Raw genomic sequence first — 27,474 nt, 5'->3', positions numbered from 1 at the left:
GGCTCCCTTCACTAAATGCCACCTTTGGATTCAAAATCCATTGTATCAGCACTTTTCCTCTGCATAGACCTCCGTTATTACACACTTCACGCGGGGTCTCAATGAATTCTTGGTGGACTCTCACCAAAGTGGCATAACGGTATTTATGTGGTGTCCCTGCCTTCAGGCGCCTCCCGCTCTTTCAGCTCCCAATTTTGTTGCTACTCTCCACTTGCGGGAGACACGCCATTTTGGCACCCTCCTCGTGCCAAGACCACAGTCCTGCTTTGGTGGGAAGTTCCCACAACCAGAGAAAAAGCTCCACTCTTTTCTACTTTCTGAATGAGTGCTCCCCTCAGTTCGTCTCCATCCTCCTGCCAAAAGCAGAATGGAAAGGCTGGAGCCTAGACTCAACCCGGGCTCAAAAACACTTTACCCCCTGGGAAGAAGTAAAAGTGGCGCCTTTGGAGACTGTAGAGGAAGGAACTGCAGTGACTTTCGCCTGTCATTACAACATAGAAAAAAAAACCCTATTAAGAAAACTCCGCTTTCCCGCCGGTTCTATGCTTGAGCACTTTGCGTCTACTAAGTCCGCGCGCTCCTCCACCCCAGCAGCGGTCGGAGCGGGCAGCGTACGAGGGCTTCGGGCTAGTTCGTGGGCCACACCCCCTGGGCTGGCCACCACCCCTTATTGGCCTGACAGCCTGTCATTCCAATCTGGCTCCCACTCCTGCTAACCATTCACGTAGTTTGGTTGCGTCTTGGTGTGTTTAATGTTGCCAACAACGAGGGATTTTTTTTTTTGGAAGCAAGTACAGGTCGTACTGCAATTAGTTCATTGAAAACTCAGTTGCTCTCCGAGCAGTCGGGCAGAGACTGCTTTCGGCTTTTTTTTCTGCTGACTGTTAAGATCTCCTTTAGAGAACTGCAACAATGCCCAAAAGAAAGGTAAGTGAAATGCGAAGGTAGAGGGGGGATTGCGACTGAAACACATATTTCCTAATCGGCAGAGATTTTTTTTAAGCATTTTGGCTTCTAGTTCGATTTTGTGATGTACTGAATGGAAGGGGAGGGAAAGGCAAAGAACCGTCGGTGTAAGGTTTAGGATGGTCTCGCATGCAACTAGTAGTTAGTTCACTTTTGGCTTGTTTTGTTTAAGGGAAAGAATCGCTTGAGAGGTGTCTCCATGCTGAATTACAAACAGCCATAGCGCTGTGCTGTCGCTTCCTACCCCACCCCCCTTCCTCCGCTTACCCTATTGGAGAACACTTCTCCCAACCACAGTTCCAGGCACCAATTTCCTCCTAAGCCTCCAGCTTTTCTCTGGGAACCGTCCTGTTCGGAGGAACGAAAGCCAAGGCTTTCTCCTGTATTTGCCTTTGTTCTTCCCGTTTTCTTTTTCCTTTTTTTTCCCCTTCCCTCCTCCACTGCTTGTCATGCCAGATGGCTATGCAGTGGTAATCCTGTGCCATTAGGCGGCGCAGACTTCAAACTGTCCTAGAGAAGGGAGAGATTCACCTCTGTAATGAACAACTTTAGAGCTGAGAAATCTGGGGCTCTCCAAGTTCTCTAAAGGCGGAAAGATGATAGAACTGCGTCAGATAAACTATTGGTGATGTTGGGTAGCATGGATTTGTTCACTATTTAGACATGCAGAATTGATCTGAACTATTCAAGGGCTTGTACAGGTCGTCTGCAAACCTTCGCTTCAAAATTCGTGGCGCCCCTCTTAGACGGGAAATAAATTCACGCTAGGCGTTTGTCTGTTTTGTTTTTTGGGGGGGGAGGGTCCCTAAGAAGTGAAATAGAGCGCTATTTCGTTGCTTGATAAAATTGTAAAACACTGTGCTAATGTAAGGCGTTATGATTTTTTTGATATTATTCCTATTTATCCTTCCGCCTTCCCTATTTCTAGAACATATGAATAAGACCGAAACTCCCCGGTTCTCTGGAGCTGTAAGAATCGTGCAATAGCTTGAAAATTCCCAGGCTAAAGGGCTGCTCAGATACGGAAAGCAGTGGTTTCTGATCACCATCCCCCTTCCTGAGCTTCCCGCCGCTGCACTTTTCTAGGCTTGTGCAATGGGTCTTGCTATTTTACAGAGCTGACAACAACCTTGCAGCAGGTAGTGGCGGGAAGTTTTAAAATCCGCGGCTGGCTCCTCAGAATAACGCATTGACGTTGTAACAAAGAGGTCCCCTCCAAAGCATTGTGGGGGTTGTAGTTCTTGTATGCAGAACTTGAAGGGGAGAGTAGTCCAGAGTCAGTAGAGAGGGTAAGATAAGTATAATTGTATATCGAACATAAGGCAAAACAGGCAGGGAATTACATGAAGCTCCGCCTTCATTCTGCCCGCCTCCATGCTTTTTTGGCTTTAACACTGGCTACAGCAGGTGGATTTTAAAATTAAAAAGGTTTGTTTTTAGGAGATGCAATTTACACAAGAGGATGAAATTAACTATCAGTTGTGAAACATGTCTTGAGAATGCATTTACATGTTGGTGCACATTTGCACGTTGGTAGACAGCAGTATGTTACATGCTAGGAAATAACACGTGGCTACTTGAGTGGGAATCCAGGAAAAAAGTCATAAGCAGTTATATTGCAACTGTAATCCATAAGCAATATTTTCTGATTTATATGTTTGTATCGATGATCTCATTTCTATGTGGTTTTCTCCTCTGTACAGGCTGCAGGTCAAGGTGATATTAAGCAGGAGGTGAGTTTCTTTGGTTTTAGAATCTGTGCGAAAAAGTCCACTCATTTTATAAACTTGAGACACACAAGCAGCTAAAAAGTAGATGCTTTTTAGTGTATTAATACCACGTGAGTACCAATATGGTATGCCAGTGAGCTCTCTCAGAAATATAGTAGGTATTGAAAACTCCAAATTTCTTGGAATTTAAGACATTATTGTGCTTGTTAAGATCTGGAGAGAGCTTCTTCCTTTAATCAAAAGAATTCCTTTGTCAGTTTGCAAGAGGGGGCTATATTTTCATTTCTCAATATGTTCCTCATTACTAGCCATTGTGCTCATTTAGCGTAGCAGTTGAAGTTTAATTTAATTTGAGATTTTTTTCCCTTAAGCTGTATGAAAGGTCCAGAGGCAAGAAAAATCAAAACTTATATTTCTACTACGATATTTTCTAATCGAGTTCACAGTTACTTCTTTAATGGCAATATTTATGTAGTGTTACACTACATGTTTTCACCACAATATAAATAATCCAGTTTTGTGTATCCATAATTCTCTTAACTGATTCTTTTTTTTCACTTATAGCCTAAGAGAAGATCAGCCAGACTGTCTGCTGTAAGTAGTCTTTTTAAAAAGTGGCCCATGTATTGTAAAAGGTAATTTCAAAGTTCAGGGAATCATAGACAATACTAGTTATTTAATGCAAAATTTATTTTTGATGTTTTAAGAAAGAACTTTCACACCAAGGAAATGTTTCATTCCTAGTGCTGAATTTGAACTATACCTACTTATTTTCATTGAGAGGTTGGATTTAATTGTTAGTAATCTTTCTTCTATTATCATTTCTTCCTTTTCTCCCCCATGACTTGTATTCTTTTTTAATTATTTTATTGAGGTCATATTGGTTTACAACATTGTGTAATTTTAGGTGTTCATTATTATATATCAGTTTCTGTATAGACTGCATCATGCTTACCACCAATAGTCTAGTTTTTGTCCGTCACCATACATATGTGCCCCTTTCGCCCTCCTCCCACCTCCTTCCCCTCTGGCAACCACTAATATGTTCTCTTTTTTTTTTTTTTTTTTTTTTTAAGATTTTTATTTTTTCCTTTTTCTCCCCAAAGCCCCCCGGTACATAGTTGTGTATTCTTCGTTGTGGGTTCTTCTAGTTGTGGCATGTGGGACGCTGCCTCAGCGTGGTCTGATGAGCAGTGCCATGTCCGCACCCAGGATTCGAACCAACGAAACACTGGGCCGCCTGCAGCGGAGCGCACGAACTTAACCACTCGGCCACGGGGCCAGCCCCTCACTAATATGTTCTCTTTATCCATGTGTTTGTTCATCTTCCACATATGAGCGAAATCATATTGTGTTTGTCTTTCTCTGCCATGACTTGTGTTTTTTGATGCAGATGCCTGTGCCCACTACTCCAGAGTTGAAGCCCAAAAGAACATCAACTCCAAGGGTAAATATTCAACATGCAATGTTGCAAGAAAATTGCTTTTCTTCAGAAACAATTTTTTGGGAAAGCATGCAGCTTATCATTTTACTTTCTTTATTTTCTGTTCGGTTAGTAATATATTACATTACACCATATGGTACATGTAAGCCCTTTGAATGGGGAATATTTGTTCATGTTCTGTGATTGTCCACTGTGTTTTGATATTTTCATTAGGAAGAGACAGAACAAATTTTAGTTGGATAAACCTGTAAAATGTACATGCTTTTGACATCATATAGTCACAATATTGATATTCCTAGGAAAGCAAAAGGTGTAAACTATAGTAACAAAAATGGTGCTTTGTAATAATTGTAGTAACTAAGATTTGATAATACTTTAAAGTTCGAAAAGTGCTTTCACATACTGTACTTTTATTTTTATTTCCATTTTGTTTTCTTGAGGAAGATCAGCCCTGAGCTAACTGCTGCCAGTCCTCCTCTTTTTGCTGAGGAAGACTGGCCCTGAGCTAACATCCGTGCCCATCTTCCTCTACTTTATATAGGGGGCGCGTACCACAGCATGGCTTTTGCCAAGCGGTGCCTTGTCCGCACCGGGATCCGAACCGGCGAACCCCAGGCCGCCTAGTAGCCGAACGTGCGCACTTAACCGCTGTGCCACTGGGCTGCCCCGATACATACTGTACATTTAAATGGACACAATTGACTTCATATATGCTTCTATGCTCTGATGTTGTGGCTAAAGACATTAGAAATAGAAATAGTCTCAATATTAAGTTCACTAATTCCCCTATATATATATATATTTATTTATTTATATGTGAATGTGGGTGACTATAATACAATTTTATTTCTTTTTTTAAACTGCTTTATTGCGGTATGATTAATGTTTTAAAGATTGGTTAAATTCTCAAAATCATAAAAGCTTAAAACTAGGAGAAACATTACAGATTATCTAATTTCATCATTTTGTGGTTGAAGAAACTAAATTATAGTCATGTTCATAAAATGCTTTGAAGTCCTTGATTAAAATATATTGCTAAAACTAGGGCAAGTGAAGTTTTAGTCATAATAGTAAGTAATAATAGTAGGTGACAACAGAAGAGAAAGTTTGTTTTTATTTTTTCTCTATTTCACATTTCAAGGTCACTATTCTCTGAAATCAGGTACTCCATATATGGGTTATTAAAATAGCAAACACTATTTATTTACTTTAAAAATAGAAGATAGTGCTAGAATAAAACAGATACTCTATAATCCTGGACTTTAAAATACTTAATCTTCCTTGGCTCGCGGTTTCTCATGCATTAAAAGAATAATAACATATCCATATTGCATTTTGCAGTTTCTAAAGCAATTTCCCATATATTTTATCATTTACTCTTTATAATGTCCTTATGAGGTAAATGGTATTACTCCCCTTTTCCTATTAAAAAAACAAGCTTAAAGAGATTTATGCTTTTGCTCAAGATCACATCAAGTAGGTAGCAGATCCAGAATTCAAGCACAGGTTTCCTGTCCCCTTTACCCAGTGCTCTTTCTACTACATCCACATTAAAGCAAAGCACTTTCTTGGCAAAGCAATCATGATTCAAGTCATTCCAAAACTTGCAGATGCAAACACTGTATCACCTATGTCCCCCGGTGGTCTCTTTCAAATATAATTAAATTGATGCTCTCAATAACATAATATTTCTCTTAATTATTATGAACTGAGGCTTTGCAATCAACAAAACCCTGTTGCTAATTATTAGACATGACAAAGATAAACTGCCCCCTCTAGTCAAACAAAGTTAATTTATTGAAGTCTAACCCGATGCTGGCAGTTGGCCCAGAATGGCCACTGGTCAACATTCTAACTTGCTGCTTCTCATCTGAAAGAAAATTTCTTCGATTTAGATCAGGGTAATATTATTTATTTTAATGCCTCTTCAAGTTTACAATGAAATTAAAAGTGTCAAGTGATAATTTTGTTGACATTAAGTTTATACAGGTATTTTACAACTTTTCCATAAATTAGTACATAGCTGGTAAAATAACTTAGGCCATTTAATCAATGCACCAGTTGAATTGTATATTTATTTTTATTATTTTGTGTTGCTGGACAGAAAATTAAGACAAAAAATGATATGATGGAAAAAAACACAGATACAGGTGCCAAAGCAATAGCTGAAACCAAGAAAGAAGAAATTATTAAAGAAGAATACAACAATGAAAATGGAGAAGCCAAAATTATAGAGGTATCTTACAATATTAACAGATTTTGTCCATTTGAAACTTTAACAAGGGGCACAACTGAAAGAAATCTTATTTGCCTTATGGTTTAATAGTTGAGAAACATTAAATGAGAAAGTAGTGGTTCTATAGTATCTTAGTCTGTTCAGGCTGCTATAACAAAGTACCACAAACTGGTGGCTTATAAACAACAGAAATTTATTTCTCACAGTTCTGGAGGCTGGGAAGTCCAAGATCGAGGTGCCAGCATTTTTGATGTCTGGTGAGGATCTGCATCCTGATTTATTGATGGCAGCCTTCTTGCTGTGTCCTGACATGGAGGAAAGGGCCAGAGAGCTCTCTGGAGTTTCTTTTATAAGGACACTAATCCCATTCATGAGGGCTCTACCCTTAGGACCTAATCACCTCCCATAAACCCCATGTCCAAATACCATGACAGTGGGGATTAGGTCTCAGCGTATGAATTATAGGGGACATGAACATTCAGCTTATAGCATATAGTATAATAGTGTCTAAGTGGAAAAGAAAGAAAAGAAATTTCAAATATGAGAATTTACCGGTATGGGTATTGAGAGTAGTGGGTTGATATTGCTATTAATAGAACAATGCTGGTGATTATGAGTTAGTAGTAAATAATGACTCTCTTATTAAATACAGATCAATTGTCTATTCATTTTGTGAGCACATGGGCTATTTGTAAATCCCTTTCCCAGACCATATAATTCTTTTTTCCTCCTGTAGATTGCAAAAAAAATAACATTATGTAAATGTTTCTAATAGGTCTTTCTTTGCATATTTAATGCATACCGCATTTTTAGGTATTGTAGTAAAATATTGAAAATGGAATATAGTGCATAGTCTAAAAACCAAGCCTCTGCGTATAGGAAAAATCTTTCGTAACTCATCCTATGATATCTAGTAAAAGACTTTTCAGGTAACTTTTTATAAAGAAAACCTAAATCTTACCATTATAGAAAAAAATTTATTATTTCTTCAAGGAATGTATTTTGTTTATATGCATGCTACTCATTGAGAATTACTGATATAGAATAATGGCATTTTTTTCTGTATTTACTCCATTTCCTCATATTGGTAGCAAATCATTTATATGAGTAAGTTTTCCTCAATTTATTGTTCCAAATATCTATTTGTGCATGTTTGTATGGAGATATTTTAATTAATCTTAGTTCTTAGAATGTTTTCCTTATCATGTGACATTTAGAAGGCATTTTCCACAAAAAAAATACTTTCTTGTAAATGAAGTATTATTATTTCCATAAAATAGATATAATCCTGTCTAAATATTTAGAGGAAACAGTTCTAAATTTACAAATATAATCTTGTTTTTTTCTCTATACATATAGGCACCAGCTCCTGAAAAAGAACTTGAGGAAATAAAAGAAGAAAAAATTGAAGATGTCAAAGAAGAGGGAGAAGAAAAGAAAGAAGCAGTGGCAGCAGAAGGGAAAGAAGATGAAAAAGAAGATCAGAAAGGAGATGGAGAAGATCAAAATAAGGAAGAAGAGAAAGGAGAAGATGGAAAGGAGGACATGAAAGGGAAAGAAGAGGGAGCAGAGGATAAAGATGGAAAAGAGAAAGCAGAAGATGGAAAAGAGAAAGCAGAAGGTGGAAAAGAGGAAGAAGATGAAAAAGAGAAAGCAGGCGAAAAAGACGGTGAAGATGGAAAAGGGAAAGGAGAAGATGGCAAAGAAGAAAAAGATGAAAAAGAGAAAGGAAATAAAAAAGAGGATGAAGATGGAAAAGGGAAAGGAGAAGGTGAAAAACAAGGAGAAGACAAAAAAGAGAAAGGAGATGGAAAGGAGAATGAAGATGGAAAAGAGGATAAAGATGGAAAAGAGGATAAAGGTGGAAATGAGGAGGAAGATGGAAAAGAGGAAGAAGATGGAAACGGGGAGGAAGATGGAAAAGAAGATGAAGATGGAAAAGAAGAAAATGGAAAAGAAGATGAAGACGGGAATGAAGAGGAAGATGGGAAAGAGAAAGAAGATGGAAAAGAGGAACACGGAAAAGAAGAAAGTGGAAAAGGAGATGGGAAAGATGGAAAGGAAGATGAAAACAAGGCTGAAGTTGGAAAAGAAATAGCTGAAAAAGAAGAGGTCAGAAAAGAAGATGGAAAAAAAGAGTCTCAGAGTATTGTTTGAAGCTGCCCTATATAATTTGATAATTTGGTAAGATGTACCTCCATGTTTTAATGTTAATAGAGATGAATATTTTTATCAAATATTTTATAAATACAGCTTTTCTTTAGCTCAATTTCATTTCAGAACATCTTCATAATGAATATTATCCACAAAGTTCCTAACATGAAACCTTTATCTATAAATTTTGTGATTATAATAGTGGAATATATAGAAAAAAAATATGCTTTTGACTTTGTCAGTGAATTCCCTTTTGTGTAAGTTATGTGTTAAATATTTTAATTTTAATTTTACTCCTATATGTGATAATTTCACAAAGTGGAGAGATCCCAGAAGTAAAAGTTCCCTCCAACATTCTTGTGGTTCTCTAGGTTGCTTTTATAAAGAAGGTGAACTATTTTCCTGTGATGCTAAGAGTTAGAATTATCTTTCCCAAATATAACTTTATTATTAGCTTGGGAAAAAATTGTAATTCCATTTCTAAAAGAAATACAAATGTTTATTTCAGAAGGGCGGTTCTGATTATATGTGTATCCACAAAAGTTTTTTGGATTTATCTTAATAAAAATTATCTTCAAAGATGATTGTGTTTGAAGATGTAGTTAATGAAACATTATAATGCTTGATTTTTTTTCTATTGTGATGTTCATGAAAGCATTTTTAAAATTTTTTGCACTGAGATAAAGTTAACACAACACAAAATTCACCATTTTAACCATTTCAAAATGTACAGGTCAGTGGCTTTTAGTATATTCTCAATGTTGTGCAACCATCACCACTATCTCATTCCAGAACATTTTCATCACTCGAATAAGAAACAAAGTACCTATTAGCAGTCTCTCTCTATTCTCTCCCAAACCCCCTCCCCACCCACTGGTCCCTGGCAACCACTAATTTGCTTTCTTTTTCTATGGATTTGCCTATTCTGGATATTTCATATATCACGCAGTATGCGGCCTTTTGTGGCTTCTTCCATTTAGCATGTTTTCCGGTTCATCCATGTTGTAGCATATATCATTACTTCATTCCTTTTTATGGCTGAATAATATTATATTGCGGTGATATACTACATTGTTTGTTGATGGGCGTTTGAGTTGTTTCCAGGTTTTGTCAATTATGAATAATGCTGCTTTGAACATTCATGTACAAGTTTTTGTGTGCATGTATGTTTTTATTTCTCCTGGGTATAAATCAAGGAGTGCAACCAGTGGATCGTATAATAATTCCATGTTTAACCTTTTGAGGAAATTCCAAACTGCTTTCCAAAGTGGCTTCAGCATTTTATATTCTCACCAGCCATGTACGAGGGTTCTAATTTCTCCACATCCTTGCCAACATTTGTTATTGTCTTGTCTTTTTATTATAGTCGTCCTAGTGGAGTGATTTGGGGGTGATCAAAATCATGGTGATTTCGATTTGTACTTCCCTAATGATGTTGGGCATCTTCTCATGTGCTAATTGGCCATTTGTATATCTTCTTTGGAGAAATGTCTAACAAATCCTTTGACCATTTTTTGCTTGGGTTGTCCTTTTTAGCATTGAGTTTTAGATGCAAGTCCCTTATCAGATATAATGTTTGCAAAAATTTTCTCCCATTCTATGGGTTGTCTTTTCACTTCCTCGATAGTGTTCTTTGATGTACAAAAGGTTTTAATTTTGATTATGTCTAATCTATCTACTTTTTTTTGTTGCTTGTGTTTTTGGTGCCATATCTAAGAATCTAGTACCAAACTCCAGGTCACAAAGATGTATACCACATATCTTAAGACTTTTATGTTTTATCTCTTACACTTAGGTCTTTGATTCATGTTGAGTTAAATTTTGTATATGGTGTGAAGTAGGAGTCTAACTTTATTCACTTACATGTACTTGTCCATTTGTCCAAGCACCATTTCTTGAAAAGACTATTTTCCCATTGGATGGTATTGGCACTCTTCAATAATCAATGGACCTTGGTTGTATGCATTTATTTCTGAACTCTTAATTCTATACCATTGATCTGTATGTCTATCTTTATGTCAGTGCCACACTTTTGATTACTGTAGCATTGTGGTAAGTTTTGACATTAGAAAGTATGTGTCCTCCAACTTTGTTCTTGGTTGTTCAGGGTCCCTTACAATTACATATGCATTTTAGGATCAGCTTGTCCATTTCTGAAAAAAAAAAAAGGCAGTTGGAGTTTTGCTAGGGATCACAATAAATATGCACATCAATTTGGGGAATATTGCCATATTAACAAAATTGCCTTCCAATCCATGAACACGTAATGTCTTTCCATTTATTAAGGGTCTCTTTAGTATCTTTCAGCAGTATTTTGCAGTTCTTAGTGTAAAAGTCTTGCACTACCTTGATTAAATTTATTTCTAAGTATTTTATCCTTTCTGATGCTGTAAATGGAATTGTTTTCTTGATTTCCATTTTGGATTGTTCTTTGCTAGTGTATAGAAATACAACTAATTTTTGAATATTGATCTTGTATCCTGCAACTTTGCTGAAATCATTTATTAGTTTTAATAGGTATTTTGTGGATTCTTCAGAGTTTTCTAGTTAGAAGATCATGTCATCTGCAAATAGAGATCATTTTACTTCTTTCTTTTGAATTTGGGTGCCTTTATTTCTTTTTTCTTGTTTAATTTGCCTGGCTTTAAAAAGGCTTCACAAACGTTAAGAATAAAAAAGGAAATAGCACAAATTCAGAAGTCCAGTTTCAAAGCACAGACCTCTGACTCTACTTCTTTACCAGGGCTGGCAGGCCCTGCACCATGTGATAGCTTGTCTCAAAACTTAACTACAGTGCTACAGTAATAAAAATCAACCTAAAAGGGCTGGTTAAACTTCTAAGCACCTTGCCTAGACCCCTCACTTCCTAGCCATATTCTGCAACCACAGAAAATTTGCTTCCAACACAGAAACTGGTCTTTTAAGCACCTTGATCTCCTTCACTGTCAAGGCTAAAATAAAATAAAAATCCTGGTTTCCTCTTTAAAAACGCGTTCCAGGTGATGGACAGAACTGTGGTAATGAGTAACCTTATCTTTTCATGTGAAATTCTACCGTCTACATAAAGAAGGCAGCCACCTTCACTTTTCAACATTGTTTTAACTATATAATAAAACATTCATATAACAAGAATGCCACAGTATACTATAAGAGGATCATTCCTTCACACTATGATGCTAAAGTAAACTTTCTTCCCCAGGGTTCATATCATTTTATTTCCTGATGTTTTAATTGAATCCTACTTTCCCTTTACCATCAACATTTTGCTTCACACAATTTCCCTTCTAAAAGGCTCAACAATAGTAAGATATGAAGAGAGGAGTGGAGTAGGAGAGTGCTAATTTATAGAAACAGCACATCATCACTGTAAGTAAAAGTGAATATAAACTATAAATCTACTATAGCAGAACAAACCTTACTAAAGATGTGGAGAAATAGACAAACCTATAAAAAAATCTTGAGAGAACCCCACAGAGAAAAGTTATTTAAGTGCACTTGGAGTTTCTTTAGTAATATGAAGCATCTTTTATTAACTACCTCATTGGCAACACAAGTTATGGTAATCTATAATACTGATTCATCAGAATAATTGGTTTTTTGAGTATATAGTACTGAAATCTTAATGTAAAATTTTCTGTTGTGACTTTAAATGGTTTGCTCCATTCAAAGCATGATTTTGGCTGGGGAAGGCTTGTCTCAGAATAAAAAATTTTTAATGGAAATAACTTTTGAAATCTTATTGTAATTAGATAGGAAAATATGATTTACTTTATTGATGTACCTTGAAAAAAAGAATAATTATACCCAATTCTTTAGGGCATATTTACTGCAATATAGCAAGGCCGGCCCTTAATCTTTCCCCTAATAATATTTAAAGTGTTTAATGCTAAACACTATTTGTTATTATAAAAATCTCATGTTTAGGATAGTAGGAGCAAACGGATACATAAACCAAGTACTTGTCAGAGCTGGAGTTTAATCTCATAAACTATAATATAATAGGTATTATTAATGACCTACAAAGATCACACAGATAAATCTTGACATCATCTTTAAAAATCAGGTTTTGAAAATCCTCAATCAGTAATGTTTTGGTCCTAAAAGAATTATTTTTCTTCAAGATGCTATTGCAGCAATTTTCCAAAATTAAGAAAAAAAATTGTTGAAACAAGTTGGTTAACATACAAGGAATGGAGAAAAAGCCTATCAAGTCAGCTGGAGTTTGAAGTCTCCTGTGCTAAAATTAAGTTAAGTTAAATCTAAACCATGATAGTCGGAAAATGACGCGTGAAGGTACTTTTATAGAATACATAAAAGGTTTTTGGTGTGATATTTACACTATGGAAAAGATATTTTTTATCGTAAAATACGTAGATTTAAGACTATTACCTGTCATTAATAATGATTAATTTGCCTCTTATGAATACAATAGTTTTTCAGATTATGTTGACTTCCTTAAGCAGGAAAATAATAAGTAGACAAACGTCCAATTTTATATGGAGTAATAATCATTTTCTCTCACATATCTCTGTAACTGGAGTTGTTGATTCTGATTGTTTATTACAGATTTAAAAAATTTTTATTTTAAATTTTGTTTTTCCCATGAATATTGTCATCACATTTTTATATCAAGTATCACATAATAGCGTAGATCAAAATGGTTTCCCTGTCTTTAAAAGAATTAAACATTAAATCCAGAAAAAATAAATATTCCTTAAGAACCAAAACTATGATTTAGTATATGTTACTCGACAACATATGCTTTAGTCTCTTAGCAACTGTATTACGCAGTCTAGGCTTGGTGAATTTACGAAATAATATAAATGAACTCTAATGTTCATAGAAATTGAGTTCCAGATCATATAATTGAGAAGGGTGTGTGTGTGTTTTCTAGAGGAGGGAGAAAGGAGAAATCACAGAGATGGATGAATTTGAAATATTTTAGCATCAGTGGTTTAAAAGGCTATTTTTTTCGTATAACTTATGAATTCTGACCAAGGGTTAAATAACTTCTTCAAATATTTAACACGTATAAAAGTGTTTATTATGTGCCAGGCACTTTCTTAACTTTATACATGTACAAAACACACCCACCCACACACACACACACACACACATATATATATAAAGCATACTTACATATTTACATATAACAACCCTATGAGGCAGGTACTATTATTAGTCCCATTTTATAGATGAGGAACCTAAAGCACAAAGGCCAATCAGTTTAGTTCACTTGTGGCAAGTCCATGGTTTCCGGGATTTAAACTAGGTTATGCTGTCTCTCAAATAGGCTTAACTCACAAGCCACTCCTTCCCAGTAGGAATTTTGTTTTGTTTTGTAAAAATAATCTTAGAAATCCAATGAAAGGTGACAAGCCACCCACCAGTGTTACAATTTAGATTCTTTAATTCATTTAGTTAATAAATATTTATTGAGTACCTACTATGTGTCAATTAGGTACTGGGGTTACATCTGTAAAGAAAACAGGGATCTTCCTTGCCCTTGTAGGTCTTATAGTCCAGCAATATATTTTTTAATCACATAAACAATTATATAATTCCAACTTTTATTAATGCTATTGAAGAATAGTAAGGTGGCTAAAAAGCAGTTTGACAGAGATCTGGGAGAATCTAGCACTCGTGGGTGGTTAGAGGTGCCAATTTTCATGTAATGTAGTGTCTAATCCACTCACTCAGACTTATGGGTTGATTGAACTCAGCTGGGAGGTTGGTGACAACTAAAAATGTCTTCAGACATGGCCAAATATCTCCTGGAGTAGGGGCAAAATAACCCCCAGTTGAGAACTGATTTAAAAGATTAGTGGTTTCTGCTTTCTAATTCTTGGAACACCCGCTTTTGGAATGTGCGCTCTAGGGAAATCTAGCCTCCATGTGAGAAGTCTGACTTCTGTGAGAGAACCATGCTATGAGGAAGGCTGCATATGGAGAGAAATAACCAACTGATCCTCAACTGTTTTAACCTCTCATCTGAGGTGCCACACACATAGATGAACAAGCAATCTTGGATGGTCAGCCAGTAAAATTTTCAGATGACTCCAGCCCCTGTTACCATTTGTCTGTAACCACATGAGGGACTCCAAATGAGAACCACTCAGCTGATCGCTGTAAACTCACATGATCTTGAGAGATAATAATAATTTTTTATTTTAAGCCATTAAATTTTGAGATGGTTTGTTACAAAATAATAAGTAAATGGAGCATAAATTATCAAATAAATAATGCAAGACCACTTTCACGACTAAAGTACTTGAAATTATGGATTAAAAAGATCTATCAAGTGCCCAGCTCAAAGAATTAAAAAGGAAAAGTGTCAAGGGACATCATATGGAAGTTTGAGAACATTATTAATTAAAAGAAAAGCATAAAAGCTTACAATTCTCATTCTCTATTCCTCTCTCCCTCCCTTCCTCTCTCTCTCAATTGTGCGAACGCATGCATGCATGCATGCACGCAAACGTACACACGTACACTCCATAGAAATCAATTCACATACAAAAGAGAAGGAATAAGAATGGCAAAGGACTTCCCAACTATGATACTGGAAGTTTGAAGACAATGAATCATGACTTCAAAATTAGTATTTAAAGTGATTTACAATCTAGAATTCTATATCTAGACAATTTATCAATCAAGTACGGAAGTAAAATAAGAACATTTTCATACATGAAAAGTCTCAAAAATTTTATCTCCTATAGACTCCCTCAGAAAAATAATGTAGGAAAATTCTTTATTCATGTGAAGTTTGGAGATTTGATTCTTTTCAAAAAAAAACATGGAGTGTCACTTTCTATCTATAGGAATTATTTTATATTACCAATTTCTTAGAAAGAATTAGCATGAGTTTCAGGCCAAATGAAACATATAAGGGCAGGTTCTGTGATGAGAGTCAAAGAATCTCCTAGGTTTGGAATGCCTGAGGGAATCAGAATTCTTAGATTGCTCCAACACCCATTATTAAGATAAGAAAAAATACCTCTTGGTGTCCATTTTCATGCTCAATTTTTTCCATTTCAAAAATATAAAGAAAGAGCTCTCCCCCTACAAGTGGAGGAGAAAAACCAGCCTGAATACAAGAGCTAAGAGAATAACAGAGACATAGAACTAAAGCCTGTATCAGAGCATACCTGGAAGGATTCCTGCGTCTGGACTTCATGCTATGTCAGATTAACACTGATTCCCTGAGGCAGCAGTATGAAAGACAGTTTGGAGGATATAAAATACATGTGTTCACAAATAACTAGAGTTACTTCAGATTCACAAAGGACTCTTAGATGAAGGCAAAATCTTCAACCATCCAGTCAAACACGGAAAATGACTGGGGACATGAGAAAAGGCTAGCTGAGTGGAAAGGATAGCTCTGGAACAATTCTAACCACAGCCACCTCACATTGATGATTACAGCAATAGTACCCAGCTTGTTAATATCATAGAAAAGACACACCAGCAAATTAAGTGTTCCAAAGAGATTAGTCATTGTGATGTAGCAATTTCACTCCCAATACTTGTATATCCATGGATATGTCATGAAAATGGAGGAAGAAGAATTTAAGTGTTCCATGGGAACTTTAAGGTTGTAAGCTTTCATTGATGAGTGTTTCAAAATCTCAATGAGAAAATATTAGAAGGTATTACTTAAAATGGATGATAGATTTTTTTATATAAAATACCAAATGGTTAATACTGAAACGAATTCAAGGTTTAATGAATAAAGCTAATTGGGCATAAATGATGCAAAGAATCACTTGTAAACAAGCATAGTGAATTAGCTCACTGATCAGATGAGTGATCAAAATATGCAAGCATCAAAAGAAGTTGTGATGGGGCCGGCCTGGTGGCACAGTGGTTAAGTGCACACGTTCCACTTCAACAGCTCGGGGTTCACCGGTTCAAATCCCAGGCGCAGACATGGCACCACTTGGCAAGCCATGCTGTGGTAGGCGTCTCACATATAAAGTAGAAGAAGATGGGGATGGATGTTAGCTCAGGGCCAGTCTTCCTCGGCAAAAAGAGGAGGATTGGCAGCAGATAGTAGCTCAGGGCTAATCTTACACACACACACACACACACACACACACACACAAACTATTAAAAAAGAAAAGAAAAGAAAAGAAAGAAAATGTGAAAACCATAACGTTTCACATGGTACTTCATGTAAGTAGCTATTAGGGAGTGGAAACTGGAAGCCAGATGACCCAATTTGGCCTGTACTCAAGTTGGCTGTTTTGCTCATATAGTTTGTTTGTTTTTGTTTACCTACATTCAAATATACATATAGAAATGTATATAAGTCATAAGTTAAAATTCGAATAATTTTCCCAAATTGAGCACACAAAAATCAAGAAACATAACATCACAATCCCTCCAGAAGTCTCTCTCAGGCTCCTTTTCAGTCATTACCCACTCCTCTGGCAAGAGCAACTCCAATCCCAACTATTAACAATGTGGATTAATTTTATCTCCTTTTGAATCGTATATAAATGGGATCATAAAACATGCCCACTTTGGCATTTGACTTCTTTCACTCAACATTATATTTGTGAAACTCAATCATATTTATGTGTGAAGTGGCATTTTTGCCAGTATGTAAACATACCAGATTACATTGTGTAAACATAGCATGATTTATTCATTTTGCTGTCGGTAGGAGTTTAGGTAGTTTGCAGTTTGGGACTATTATCAACAAAAGTTACTACAAATATTCTTGTGCATATCTTTGATGGCATGCATTTCTGTTAAGTGTATACCTGGGAGTGGAATTGCTGGATCATGGAGCTTGTATCCATCTTGCCAACCAATTCTCTAAAGAGGTTTTATCAATTTACACTTCCATTAGTACAGTGTATCTTAGATGGTATAAAGCTAGATGCTACAGACTAAACTAATAAATGTAAAAGTTTTGATGAAAGAGAACTTTTGGGGAGAAAATAGAAATTATTAGGTGGAAGACACTACTAAATAGGTAGCTTAATATTCATTATCAACTCCTCTCCTCATTGCCACTTCTAATATAGAAGTTAGAAAAGCCAAATAGTTGGGCTCATAGATTCTCTTACAACTAGGGATAGCCAAGTAATAAGTTTTGGCTAATATGATACAATAAGAAGTTTGCTGGGGTCTCCTGGGTGAGCTTTTGCCTTCCTGACAGTAGAGGCGTGAATAGAAAGTAGTATTTCTTCTGACGCTATGGCAGCCATATTGCTATCATGAATAAAAGGCCAAGAGAGACACTATCCATGATATTTTTGAGCTCTTGAACCAATGTCAGCATCTGTCCACCTCCAAATTTATTATTATATGAGAAAAATAAATGTCTATTTGTTTAAGCCACTGTGAGTTGTGTTTTCTGTTACTTATATTTGAAGAAATTCCTAAATGATAAATACTGAAATTCACTCACAAATAGAGAATCTAAACAGTAAGTTTGCGAGCTTTAGCAAATAAAAATACAAGACACTTACCAACAAGTAGAATTTTAAATTAAAAACACAATACCATTTACATTAACAATCCCCAAAATGAAATACTTATGTACAAATCTAAGAAAATATATACAAGATTTATTTGAGGAAAACTACCAAAGAGAGATATTCCACGTTCATGGATATGAAGCCTCAATATTGTCAAGATGTCACTTCTTCCCAAGTTATCTGTGAAATCAATGCAATCCTAATCAAAATCCCAGCAAGTTATTTTATGGATGTGGAAAAACTGATTCTAAAGTTTATGTGGTGATGCAAAAGACCCAGAGTAGCCAATACAGTATTGAAGGAGAAAAACAAAGTTGGAGGACTGATGCTGCCAAACTTTAAGACTTACTATAAAGCTACAGTTGTCAAGACTGTGTGGTATTGGTGAAATAATCAACAAATAGATCAAGGGAACAGAATAGAGAGCCCAGAAATAGACCCACGTAAATAGAGTCATCTGATCTTTGTCAAAGGAGCAATACAGTTGAGCAGAGATAGTCTCTTTGACAAACAGTGCTGGAACAACTGGACATCCATATAGAAAAATTTAATGTAGACACAGAACTTACATCTTTCATAAAAATTAATTCAAAATAGGGGCCAGCCCTGTGTCTGAGTGGTTAAAGTTCCACGTGCTCCACTTCAGCGGCCCAGGTTCACAGGTTCGGATCCCACGTGCAGACTTACTCCACTCACCAGCCATGCAGTGGAGGCATCCCACGTACAAAGTGGAGGAAGATTGGCATGGATGTTAGTTCAGGGCTAATCTTCCTCAAGTGGAAAAGAGAGGAGGATTGACAATGAATGTTAGCTCAGGGTGAGTCATCCGCACACACACAAAAAACATAACTCAAAATAAATCATAGCCCTAAATGTAAAACAGAAAAATATGAAACTCTGAGAAGATAACGTAGGAGAAAACTTAGATGACTTTGGATATGGTGATGCCTTTTCAGATACAATACCAAAAACACAATTCATGAAATAAATAATTGATAAGCTGGAATTCATTACAATTAAAAACTTCTGGTCTATGAAAGACACTTTGAAGAGAATTAGAAAACAAGCTACAGATTGAGAGAAAATGTTTGCAAAATACACATCTGACAAAGAACTCTTACCCAAGATATCCAAAGAATTATTAAATATCAACAATAAGAAAACAACTCAACTAAAAAGTGGGCCAAAGATTAACAGGCACCCCACCAAGGAAGATATACAGATTGTAAATAAGCATACGAAAAAGGCCCTGCATAATATGTCCTCAGGGAAATATAAATTAAAACAATAATGAGATACCACTACACACCTATTAGAATGGCCAATGTCTGGAATACTGACAACACCGGATGCTGGAGAGGACGTTCAGCAACAGGTACTCTCATACATTGCTGATGGGAATGCAAAATGGTACTTTGGAAGACAGTTTGAAGGTTTCTTACGAAACTAAACATACTCTTACATACAATCCAGAAAATGCACTCCTTGGTATGTACTCAACAGAGATGAAAACTTACATCCACACAAAAACTTGCTCATATATGTTTATAGCAGCTTTATTCATAATTGCCAAAACTTGGAAGCAATTAAGATGCCCCTCAATAAGTGAATGAATTAATAAACTGTGGTACATCCAGGCAATGGAATATCATTGAGCACTAAAAAAAAATGAGTTATGGAACAATGTAAAGACATAGAGGAAGCTTAAATGCATATTACTAAGGAAAGAAGCCAATCTAAGAAGGCTACATACTGCATAATTCTAACTATATAACATTCTAGAAAAGGTAAAACTTTGGAGTCAATAAAAAGATCAGTGGTTGCCAAGAGTTGGGGAGGGGAGAGATGAATAGGCAGGGCACAGAGAATTTTATTTTTTAATTGAGCTAACATTGGTTTAAAACATTATATAAATTTTATGTGTACAACATTATCATTCCACGTCTGTATACACTACAGCAGGCTCACCACCAAAATCTAGTTTCCATCTTCACCATACAATTGACCCCCTTTACCCATTTCGCTCTCCTCCAACCCCATTCCCCTCTGGTAACCACTGATCTGTTCCACAGAGCATTTTTAGAGCAGTGAAAATACTCTGCCTGATGTTATAATGACAAATATATGTCATATACATTTGTCCAAACACATTGAATGTACAACACTAAGAATGAACTCTTAAGTAAACTATGCACTTTGGGTGACTATGAGGTGTCAATGTAGGTTCATCCTTGGTAAAAATTGTACCATTATGGTGAGTGCTGCTGGTAATGGGGCAGGCTATGCATGAGTAGCGGCAAGAGGCATGTGAGAAATCTCTGTACATTTCTCCAATTTTACTGTAAATCTAAAACTACTTTAAAATTTGTCTTCAATTAAAACAATAGGAAACTCAGTTAAATTTGAATTTAAGATAAACATCAAATAGTTTTTTTTATAAGTACATCCTATGCAATAGTTTGTTTTGCAGTTCTATTTAATCAATAGGCATGGAATAAATTGAAATCTGTTGTTGAAGAACTACCATGAACAAAGGCTCTAGAGACGATTTTTACAGCGAGTTCTCTCAAAATTTTGAAGGAAAAAATAATACTTATATTAATATAAATTATTCTAGACCATTAAAAGGAAGAGAAGTTGCATAATTAACTTTATAAAACTAAGATAGTCAAAGCCAAACATAACACAATAAAGAAAAATATTAGCTCAATCTTAATAAACTATGTGCAAAAAGTTCAAATAAAATGTTAAAAAATTAAAAGTTGAGCACATTAAAATAATACATATTGACAAAGCAGGGTTTATCATAATAATATAAAGATAGTGTAATATTAGGGAATATATTACTAGAATACATTTGTATTTTGAAGCAGAAAAATCATAAATTTTCCTCATAAATTTTCCCTGGGGAAAAAAAAATTGGAAGTGGAGATGGGGTATATGAAGAAGGAATTTCACTTTTTATTCTGCAAGCTTTGGTATCATTTGACTTTAATGATGAAAATATATTTCTGTAATAATTTTTTGTGTGTACATATTTAAAATGACAAAGGACATCTAAGACTGGTATTACACTATGATCTAGAAAGCACAAGATGCTTGCTAATGACATTATTTAATATTGTCCTACACATTCTACACAATGCAAAGTAAACTATAAAGAGGAAAAAGGAATCACAGTATTTGAAAGAGACAAAAGTCATCATTATTTGTTGATGATATGGTTGTATCATAGAAAACCCAAGAGAATCAATGAAAAACTCCTGTAACTAATGGAAGAGTTCCATACAGAGGTGAGTTGAATAGTGAATAAATAATTTTCAATAGCTTTTCTGCATATTATAAATAATCATCTTAAAAAAAGTAGAAAAAATGATGCCATTATCCATAGCAATAGAGAATACAAAAGACTTAGGAAAAAAGATAAATAATAGATATATAGAACCTAGAAGAATAAAACCAGAAAACTTTACTAAGAGGAGTAAAAAAGGCAAATTTCTATAGATTTATCTTTAAGTTCTTTCTAAATTAGCCTACAGATATAATGCAATTTCAAAAACACTCCCAACAGAATTTGCTGAGAGCTAACACAGTGATTCTAAAGTTTATATGTAAAAATAAATAGGAAAGAATAGGACAAAATTTTCTTGATAGATAAAAGAGGTCAACAACATCAATATTCAACACACTATTCTGTTTGTTTGTTTGTTTGTTTGTTTTTGAGGAAGATGAGCCCTGAGCTAACATCTGCCACCAATCCTGCTCTTTTTGCTGAGGAAAATTGGCCTTGAGCTAACATCTGTGCCCATCTTCCTCTATTTTATATGTGGGATGCTTGTCACAGCATGGCATGATAAGCGGTATGCAGGTCTGTGCCTGGAATCTGAACCAGTGAACCCCAAGCTGCCAAAGTGGAGCACACGAACTTAATTCATAAGACACTGGGCCGGACCCTATTCTAAGTTTTTAACATGAATTATCTCGTTTACTCTTCAAAACAAATCTATGAGGTACATAGCACTATTAACTCCATGTTTTTCAACCCTGGTGACCAATAGAGTGACAGATGTCACAGCCAGATTGCCCTCACATCCTCCATTTTTTTTTCAGATGAGAAATAAGATGTACAAAATATTTAACACATTAAAATGAGTCATATATATACATGTCTTTTTCTGTCAGCTATCTTTATTCAGTTTTTGGAATAAATGAAATATAATACAAATAAAATATTTAAAAATTTAAATATATATATAGAAAACTGGACTAGATGAAGTGTTCTCAAACTGGGGTCTAGTGGTCTCTGTGTGTCCCAGGACATATGTGTTCTCATGCATCTTTGAGCACCTAAAAGTTTTAAAACATTTTTTTGCTTTAAGCATTTTTGGTTTTCATTTCAAAGATATTCTAACAATTTTATGGATTACCTGCATATCTACCATGTGATTTTAGTGCCCAGGTTAGTATTTATGTTTATGACCATATTAGTGTGCCGTGATCACATAAAGTAAAAGTGTTTAATATTCCATAAGCATGTATAGCTACGTTAGGTTGGTATATCCTGATGTCAAAATGCTGAGTCCTGCAGCTGCAGAATTCACAATAAATTCTTTCACCTTCATTGTATTTATCAGTATTTGCAATTTTAATTTTTATGTACTTGATTGCTTGTGTATTGTCTGTCTCCCACCACCAGAATGGAAGCTCTAGGAGGGCAGGAATCTTGTCTATCTTGTTTGTTGTTGCATCCCAGAGCCTAGAATAGTGCTTGGCATATAATGAGTGCTCAATATATTGTAAATTGAACGAACAAATGAGAAATAGATCCTGATTTACTATCAGGCTATGATGAAGACTGAATACTGAATATTTCTCTTCAGCTGAGTACATGATTTGAACTGCTTACCACAAATTATATACAATCAGGTCCACATAACCATAAAGTACCCCATCATCAAGTAGAAGTATTACATAGGACATTCATCCAAAGCCCACCTTAAAGGCCCAAATAAGTAACACTGACACTTTGCTTACACTCTGTGGAATACCTTCTTCTGTCACACTGTTGTATCTCTTCCTGGCTTTCAACTATATACTCATAAAGTATTGACCTAAGATGACATTGATTTTAGATATATGGCTCTTCATAATAACACTTGCCCAAATTGGAGAGATGTGGCATCATAGCCTCACTCAGGAGAAATGAGAAGATCAACAGAGAAGAGAAAGACCCACTGAGGGCAGAGCTTTAAGCAAGATATATCCCCGCCTGCTTTGTCTTAAGAAAGGCTAGCTTAAGGTCAGAGTATACATTGAATCATAAGCAGTGACTAATGGTTTAGTCAGAAAGTCTGAGATTTGAAAGGAATGCAATTGATTACTATAGTTTAGGAAGGTAACTACTCCAAATAGACCCCAAATCATAGCATGTTTAAGTCCCATATAAAAGCTCATCTAAAAGTTATCATTAGGAGCTATTAAAAGCATAATTGACTACTTAGACAAGCACAGAGGTGTGAGAGATGACCAAGAGCTGGGGCAGGACTGAATAAAAAGTTTCATCTTCTATGCAAGGCCACTCCTTCAAGACTGGGAGAGGTAGTTGTTTTGTCTACTGTTTAGAACCAACACAGGGAATCAAGCAAAATGGAGAAACATAGGAATATGTTTCAAATGAAAGAACAAGATAAAACCTCAGAAAAACACCTTAATGAAATGAGATGTGTAACTTACTTGATAAAGAGATCAAAGTAATGGTCATAAAAATGCTCATCAAATTGGGGAGAAGAATGGATGAACACAGCGAGAACTTCAACAAAGAAATGAAAAATATGAGAAAGTACCAAATAAAAGTCATAGAACTGAAGAGTAGAATAACTGAACTGAAAAATGCACTACAGGGGTTTAAAAGAAGACTAGATGAAGCAGAAGACAGGATTAATCAACTTGAAGACAAGGTAGTGGAACTTACCCAATCAGAGCAGCAAAAAGATCAAAGAATGAAAAAAAGTGAAGATAGCTTAAGGGACTTATGAGACAACATCAGACAGACTAATATTTACATTACAGGACTCCAAGAATGAGAAAAGAGAAATGGGCAGAAATCTTATTTGAAGAAATAATGGCTAAAAACTTCCCTAACTTGGGGAAAGAAACAGACATCCAGATCCAGGAAATTCAGAAAGTTCCAAATAAGATGATTCCAAAGATATCTACACTAAGATACATTACAATTAAAATGTCAAAAGATAAAGAGAAGAAGAGAATTTTGAAAGCAGCAAAAGAAAAGCAACTTGTTATGTACAAGGGAACCCCTGTAAGACTATCAGCAGATTTTTCAGCACAAACTTTGTAGGCCAGAAGGGAGTGGCATGATGTATTTAAAGTTCTAAAAGAAAAAAACTCTAAACCAAGAATACACTACTTGACAAAGTTACCATTCAGAATTGGAGGAGAGATCAAAGAGTTTTCCAGACAAGCAAAATCTAAGGAAATTCATCACCGTTAACTGTTCTTACAAGAAATATTAATGGGACTTCTTTAAGCTGAAAAGAAAGGGTGCTAATTAGTAAAAAGCACACATGAAAGAATAAAACTCTGTGGAAAAGTAAATATATGATAAAGATAGTGGATTAGTTATTTATAAAGATAGTATGAAGGTTAAAAGACAAAAGTAGTAAAAGCTATGATTACAGTAATTAGTTAAGGGATACTAAAGATAAAAAGATGTAAAATGTGACGTCAAAAACACAAAACGTAGGGAGGAGAATAAAAATGGTGAGCTTTAGAATGGGATTAAACTTAAGTTATTGTCAACTTAAAATAGACTGCTATGGATATGAGTTGTAAAATGTAAGCCTCACGGTAACCACAAGGCAAAAACCTATAGGAAATACACAAAAGATGAAAATAAAGGAATCTAAGCAAAGCACTAAAGAAAGTCATCAAATTACAAAGTAAGAGAGAAGAAAGGAACAGAGAAGAATTACAAAAACAGCTAGAAAATAATGAACAAAATAGTAATAAGGACATATCTATCAATAATTACTTTAAATGTAAAAGGACAAAATTCTCCAATCCAAAGATAAAAAAAATCAAGACCCATCTATATGCTGCCTACAAGAGACACAGCCTAGATATAAGGACATATAGGGACTAAAAGTAACGGCATGGAAAAAGATATTCCATGCAAATGTAAACCGAAAGAAAGCTGGAGCAACTAGTCTTATATATAGACAAAATAGACTTTGAAACAAAGACTGTGATAAGAAACAAAGAAGGACATTACATAATGATAAAGGGGTAAATCCAACAAGAGAATATAATATTTGCAAATATTTAGGCACCCAATATAGGAAAACCGAAATATATAAAGCAAATGTTACAGACATAAAGGGAAAATGGACAGCAATACAATAATAGTAGGGGATTTTAATACCCCGCTTACATCAACAGATAGCTCTTTCAGACAGACAATCAATAAAGAAACATTGCCCTTAAATGACATGTGAGACCAAATGGACTTAACAGATATTTACAGAAGATTCCATCCAAAAGCAACAGAATAGACATTCTTGTCAAGTACATGTGGAATATTTTCCAAGATAAATCATAAGTTAGGCCACAAGAGAATTCTCAATAAATTTAAGAAGATTGACATCATATCAAACATCTTTTCTGATCACAATGGTATGAAATTACAAATTAATTACACAAGGAAACTGGAAAATTCACAAGTATGTGGAGATTAAACAACATAATACTGAAAGACCAATGGACCAAAGAAGAAATAAAAAAATACTTGAGACAAACAAAAATAGAAATGTAACATATGAAAATTTATGAGATGCAGAAAAAGCAGTTCTAAGAGGGAAGTTCATAGCAACAATGCCTACCTCAAAAAGCAAGATAAGTCTCAAATGAGAAACCTAATTTTATATCTCAAGGAAATAGAAAAATAAGAACAAATGAATCCCAAACTTAGTAGTAGGAAGGAAAGAAAGAGTAGAGTAGAAATAATTGAAAAAGAGACTAAAAAGAACAATAGAAAAGATCAATGAAACTAAGAACTGGTTCTTTGAAAAGATAAACAAAATTGACAAACCTTTAGCTAGACTCACCAAGAAAAAATGAAGACAAACAAATAAAATCAGAAATGAAAGAATAAATTTAATCCTAGATATTTTATTTTTTTGTTGCAATTGTAAATGGGATTGTGTTCTTAATTTCTCTTTCTGATAGCTCATGATTAGTGTAAAGAAATGCAACAGATTTTTGTGTATTGGTTTTGTATCTTGCAAATTTAATGAATTTGTTTATCAGTTCAAACAGTTTTTTGATGGAATCTTTAGGTTTTTCTATATATAATACCATTTTATCTGCAAATAGTGACAGTTTTACGCCTTCCTTTCCAATTTGAATGCATTTTATTTGTTCTTCTTGCCTAATTGCTGCCGCTTGGACTTGCAACACTATGTTGAATAAAAGTGGCCAAAGCAAAATCCCTGTCTGTTCCTGATCTTAGAGGAGAAACTTTTAGCTTTTCACCATTGAGTATGATGTTAGGTGTGAGATTGTCATATATGGTCTTTATTATGTTGAGGTACATTCCCTCTATTACCACTTTTTTGAGTTTTTATCATAAATGGATGTTGAATTTTGTCAAATACTTTTGCAGCATCTATTGAGATAATCACATGATTTTTATCCTTAATTTTATTAATGTGGTGTATCACATTGATTTGTGGGTGTTGAATCATCCTTGCATCCTGGAATAAATTCCACTTGATCATGGTATATGATCCTTTTGATGTATTGTTGAATTTGCTATGCTCATATTTTGTTGAGGACTTTTTTATCTATGGTCATCAGGGATGTTGGCCTGTAGATTTCTTTTTCTGGGGCTTTCTTGTCTTTATTAGGTTATCAGGCATATGCTAGCCTTGTAAAATGTGTTTGGAAAAGTTTCCTTCTCTTCAGTGTTTTGGAAGAGTTTGGGAAGGATTGGTATTACTTCTGCTTTGAATATTTGGTACAACTCACCAGTGAAGTCTTCTAGTCCTAGACATTTGTTTGCATGGGGGTTTTTGATTACTGATTCAATCTCCTTGATAGTAATTGGTTTGTTCTGATTTTCTATTTCATCATGATTCACTCTTGGTAGGGAGTATTTTTCTAAGAATTCATCTATTTCTTCTAGGCTGTTCAATTTGTTAGTGTATAATTGTTCAGAGTTGTCTCTTATGGTCCTTCATATTTTCTTTGTGCAGTATCAATTTACTTTGTGGTATCAATTGTAACATCTCCTCTTTCATTTCTTTTTTTTTCACTGTTTGTTTTTTTAGGAAGATTAGCCCTGAGCCAACATCTGCTGCCAATCCTCCTCTTTTGGCTGAGGAAGAGTGGCCCTGAGTTAACACCTGTGCCCATCTTCCCCTACTTTATATGTGGGAC

At 35.1% G+C, this 27,474-nt stretch overlaps 1 protein-coding gene across 1 annotated transcript; it reads left to right on the top strand.

Moving 5' to 3' along the window:
* Positions 1-688: 688 nt before the first annotated feature.
* On the top strand, positions 689-9,114 carry HMGN5 (high mobility group nucleosome binding domain 5). The gene is made up of 6 exons (XM_070604784.1): positions 689-927; positions 2,670-2,699; positions 3,261-3,290; positions 4,090-4,143; positions 6,245-6,376; positions 7,736-9,114. The coding sequence occupies exons 1-6, from the start codon at positions 913-915 to the stop codon at positions 8,531-8,533; spliced, it is 1,059 nt and encodes a 352-aa protein (XP_070460885.1). The 5' UTR covers positions 689-912; the 3' UTR covers positions 8,534-9,114.
* Positions 9,115-27,474: the final 18,360 nt, after the last annotated feature.

This window comes from Equus przewalskii, chromosome X, assembly GCF_037783145.1.
Source record: "Equus przewalskii isolate Varuska chromosome X, EquPr2, whole genome shotgun sequence".
In the NCBI taxonomy this organism is placed as follows: domain Eukaryota; kingdom Metazoa; phylum Chordata; class Mammalia; order Perissodactyla; family Equidae; genus Equus; species Equus przewalskii.
Note: the sequence above shows the minus strand (reverse complement) of the source record. Positions and strands in the feature narration are given on the sequence as shown.

Coding starts and splice junctions, on each gene's coding strand:
- HMGN5 (XM_070604784.1), top strand. Junction 2,700..3,260: donor AAGGTGATATTAAGCAGGAG/GTGAGTTTCTTT, acceptor TTTCACTTATAG/CCTAAGAGAAGATCAGCCAG. Junction 3,291..4,089: donor GATCAGCCAGACTGTCTGCT/GTAAGTAGTCTT, acceptor TTTTTGATGCAG/ATGCCTGTGCCCACTACTCC.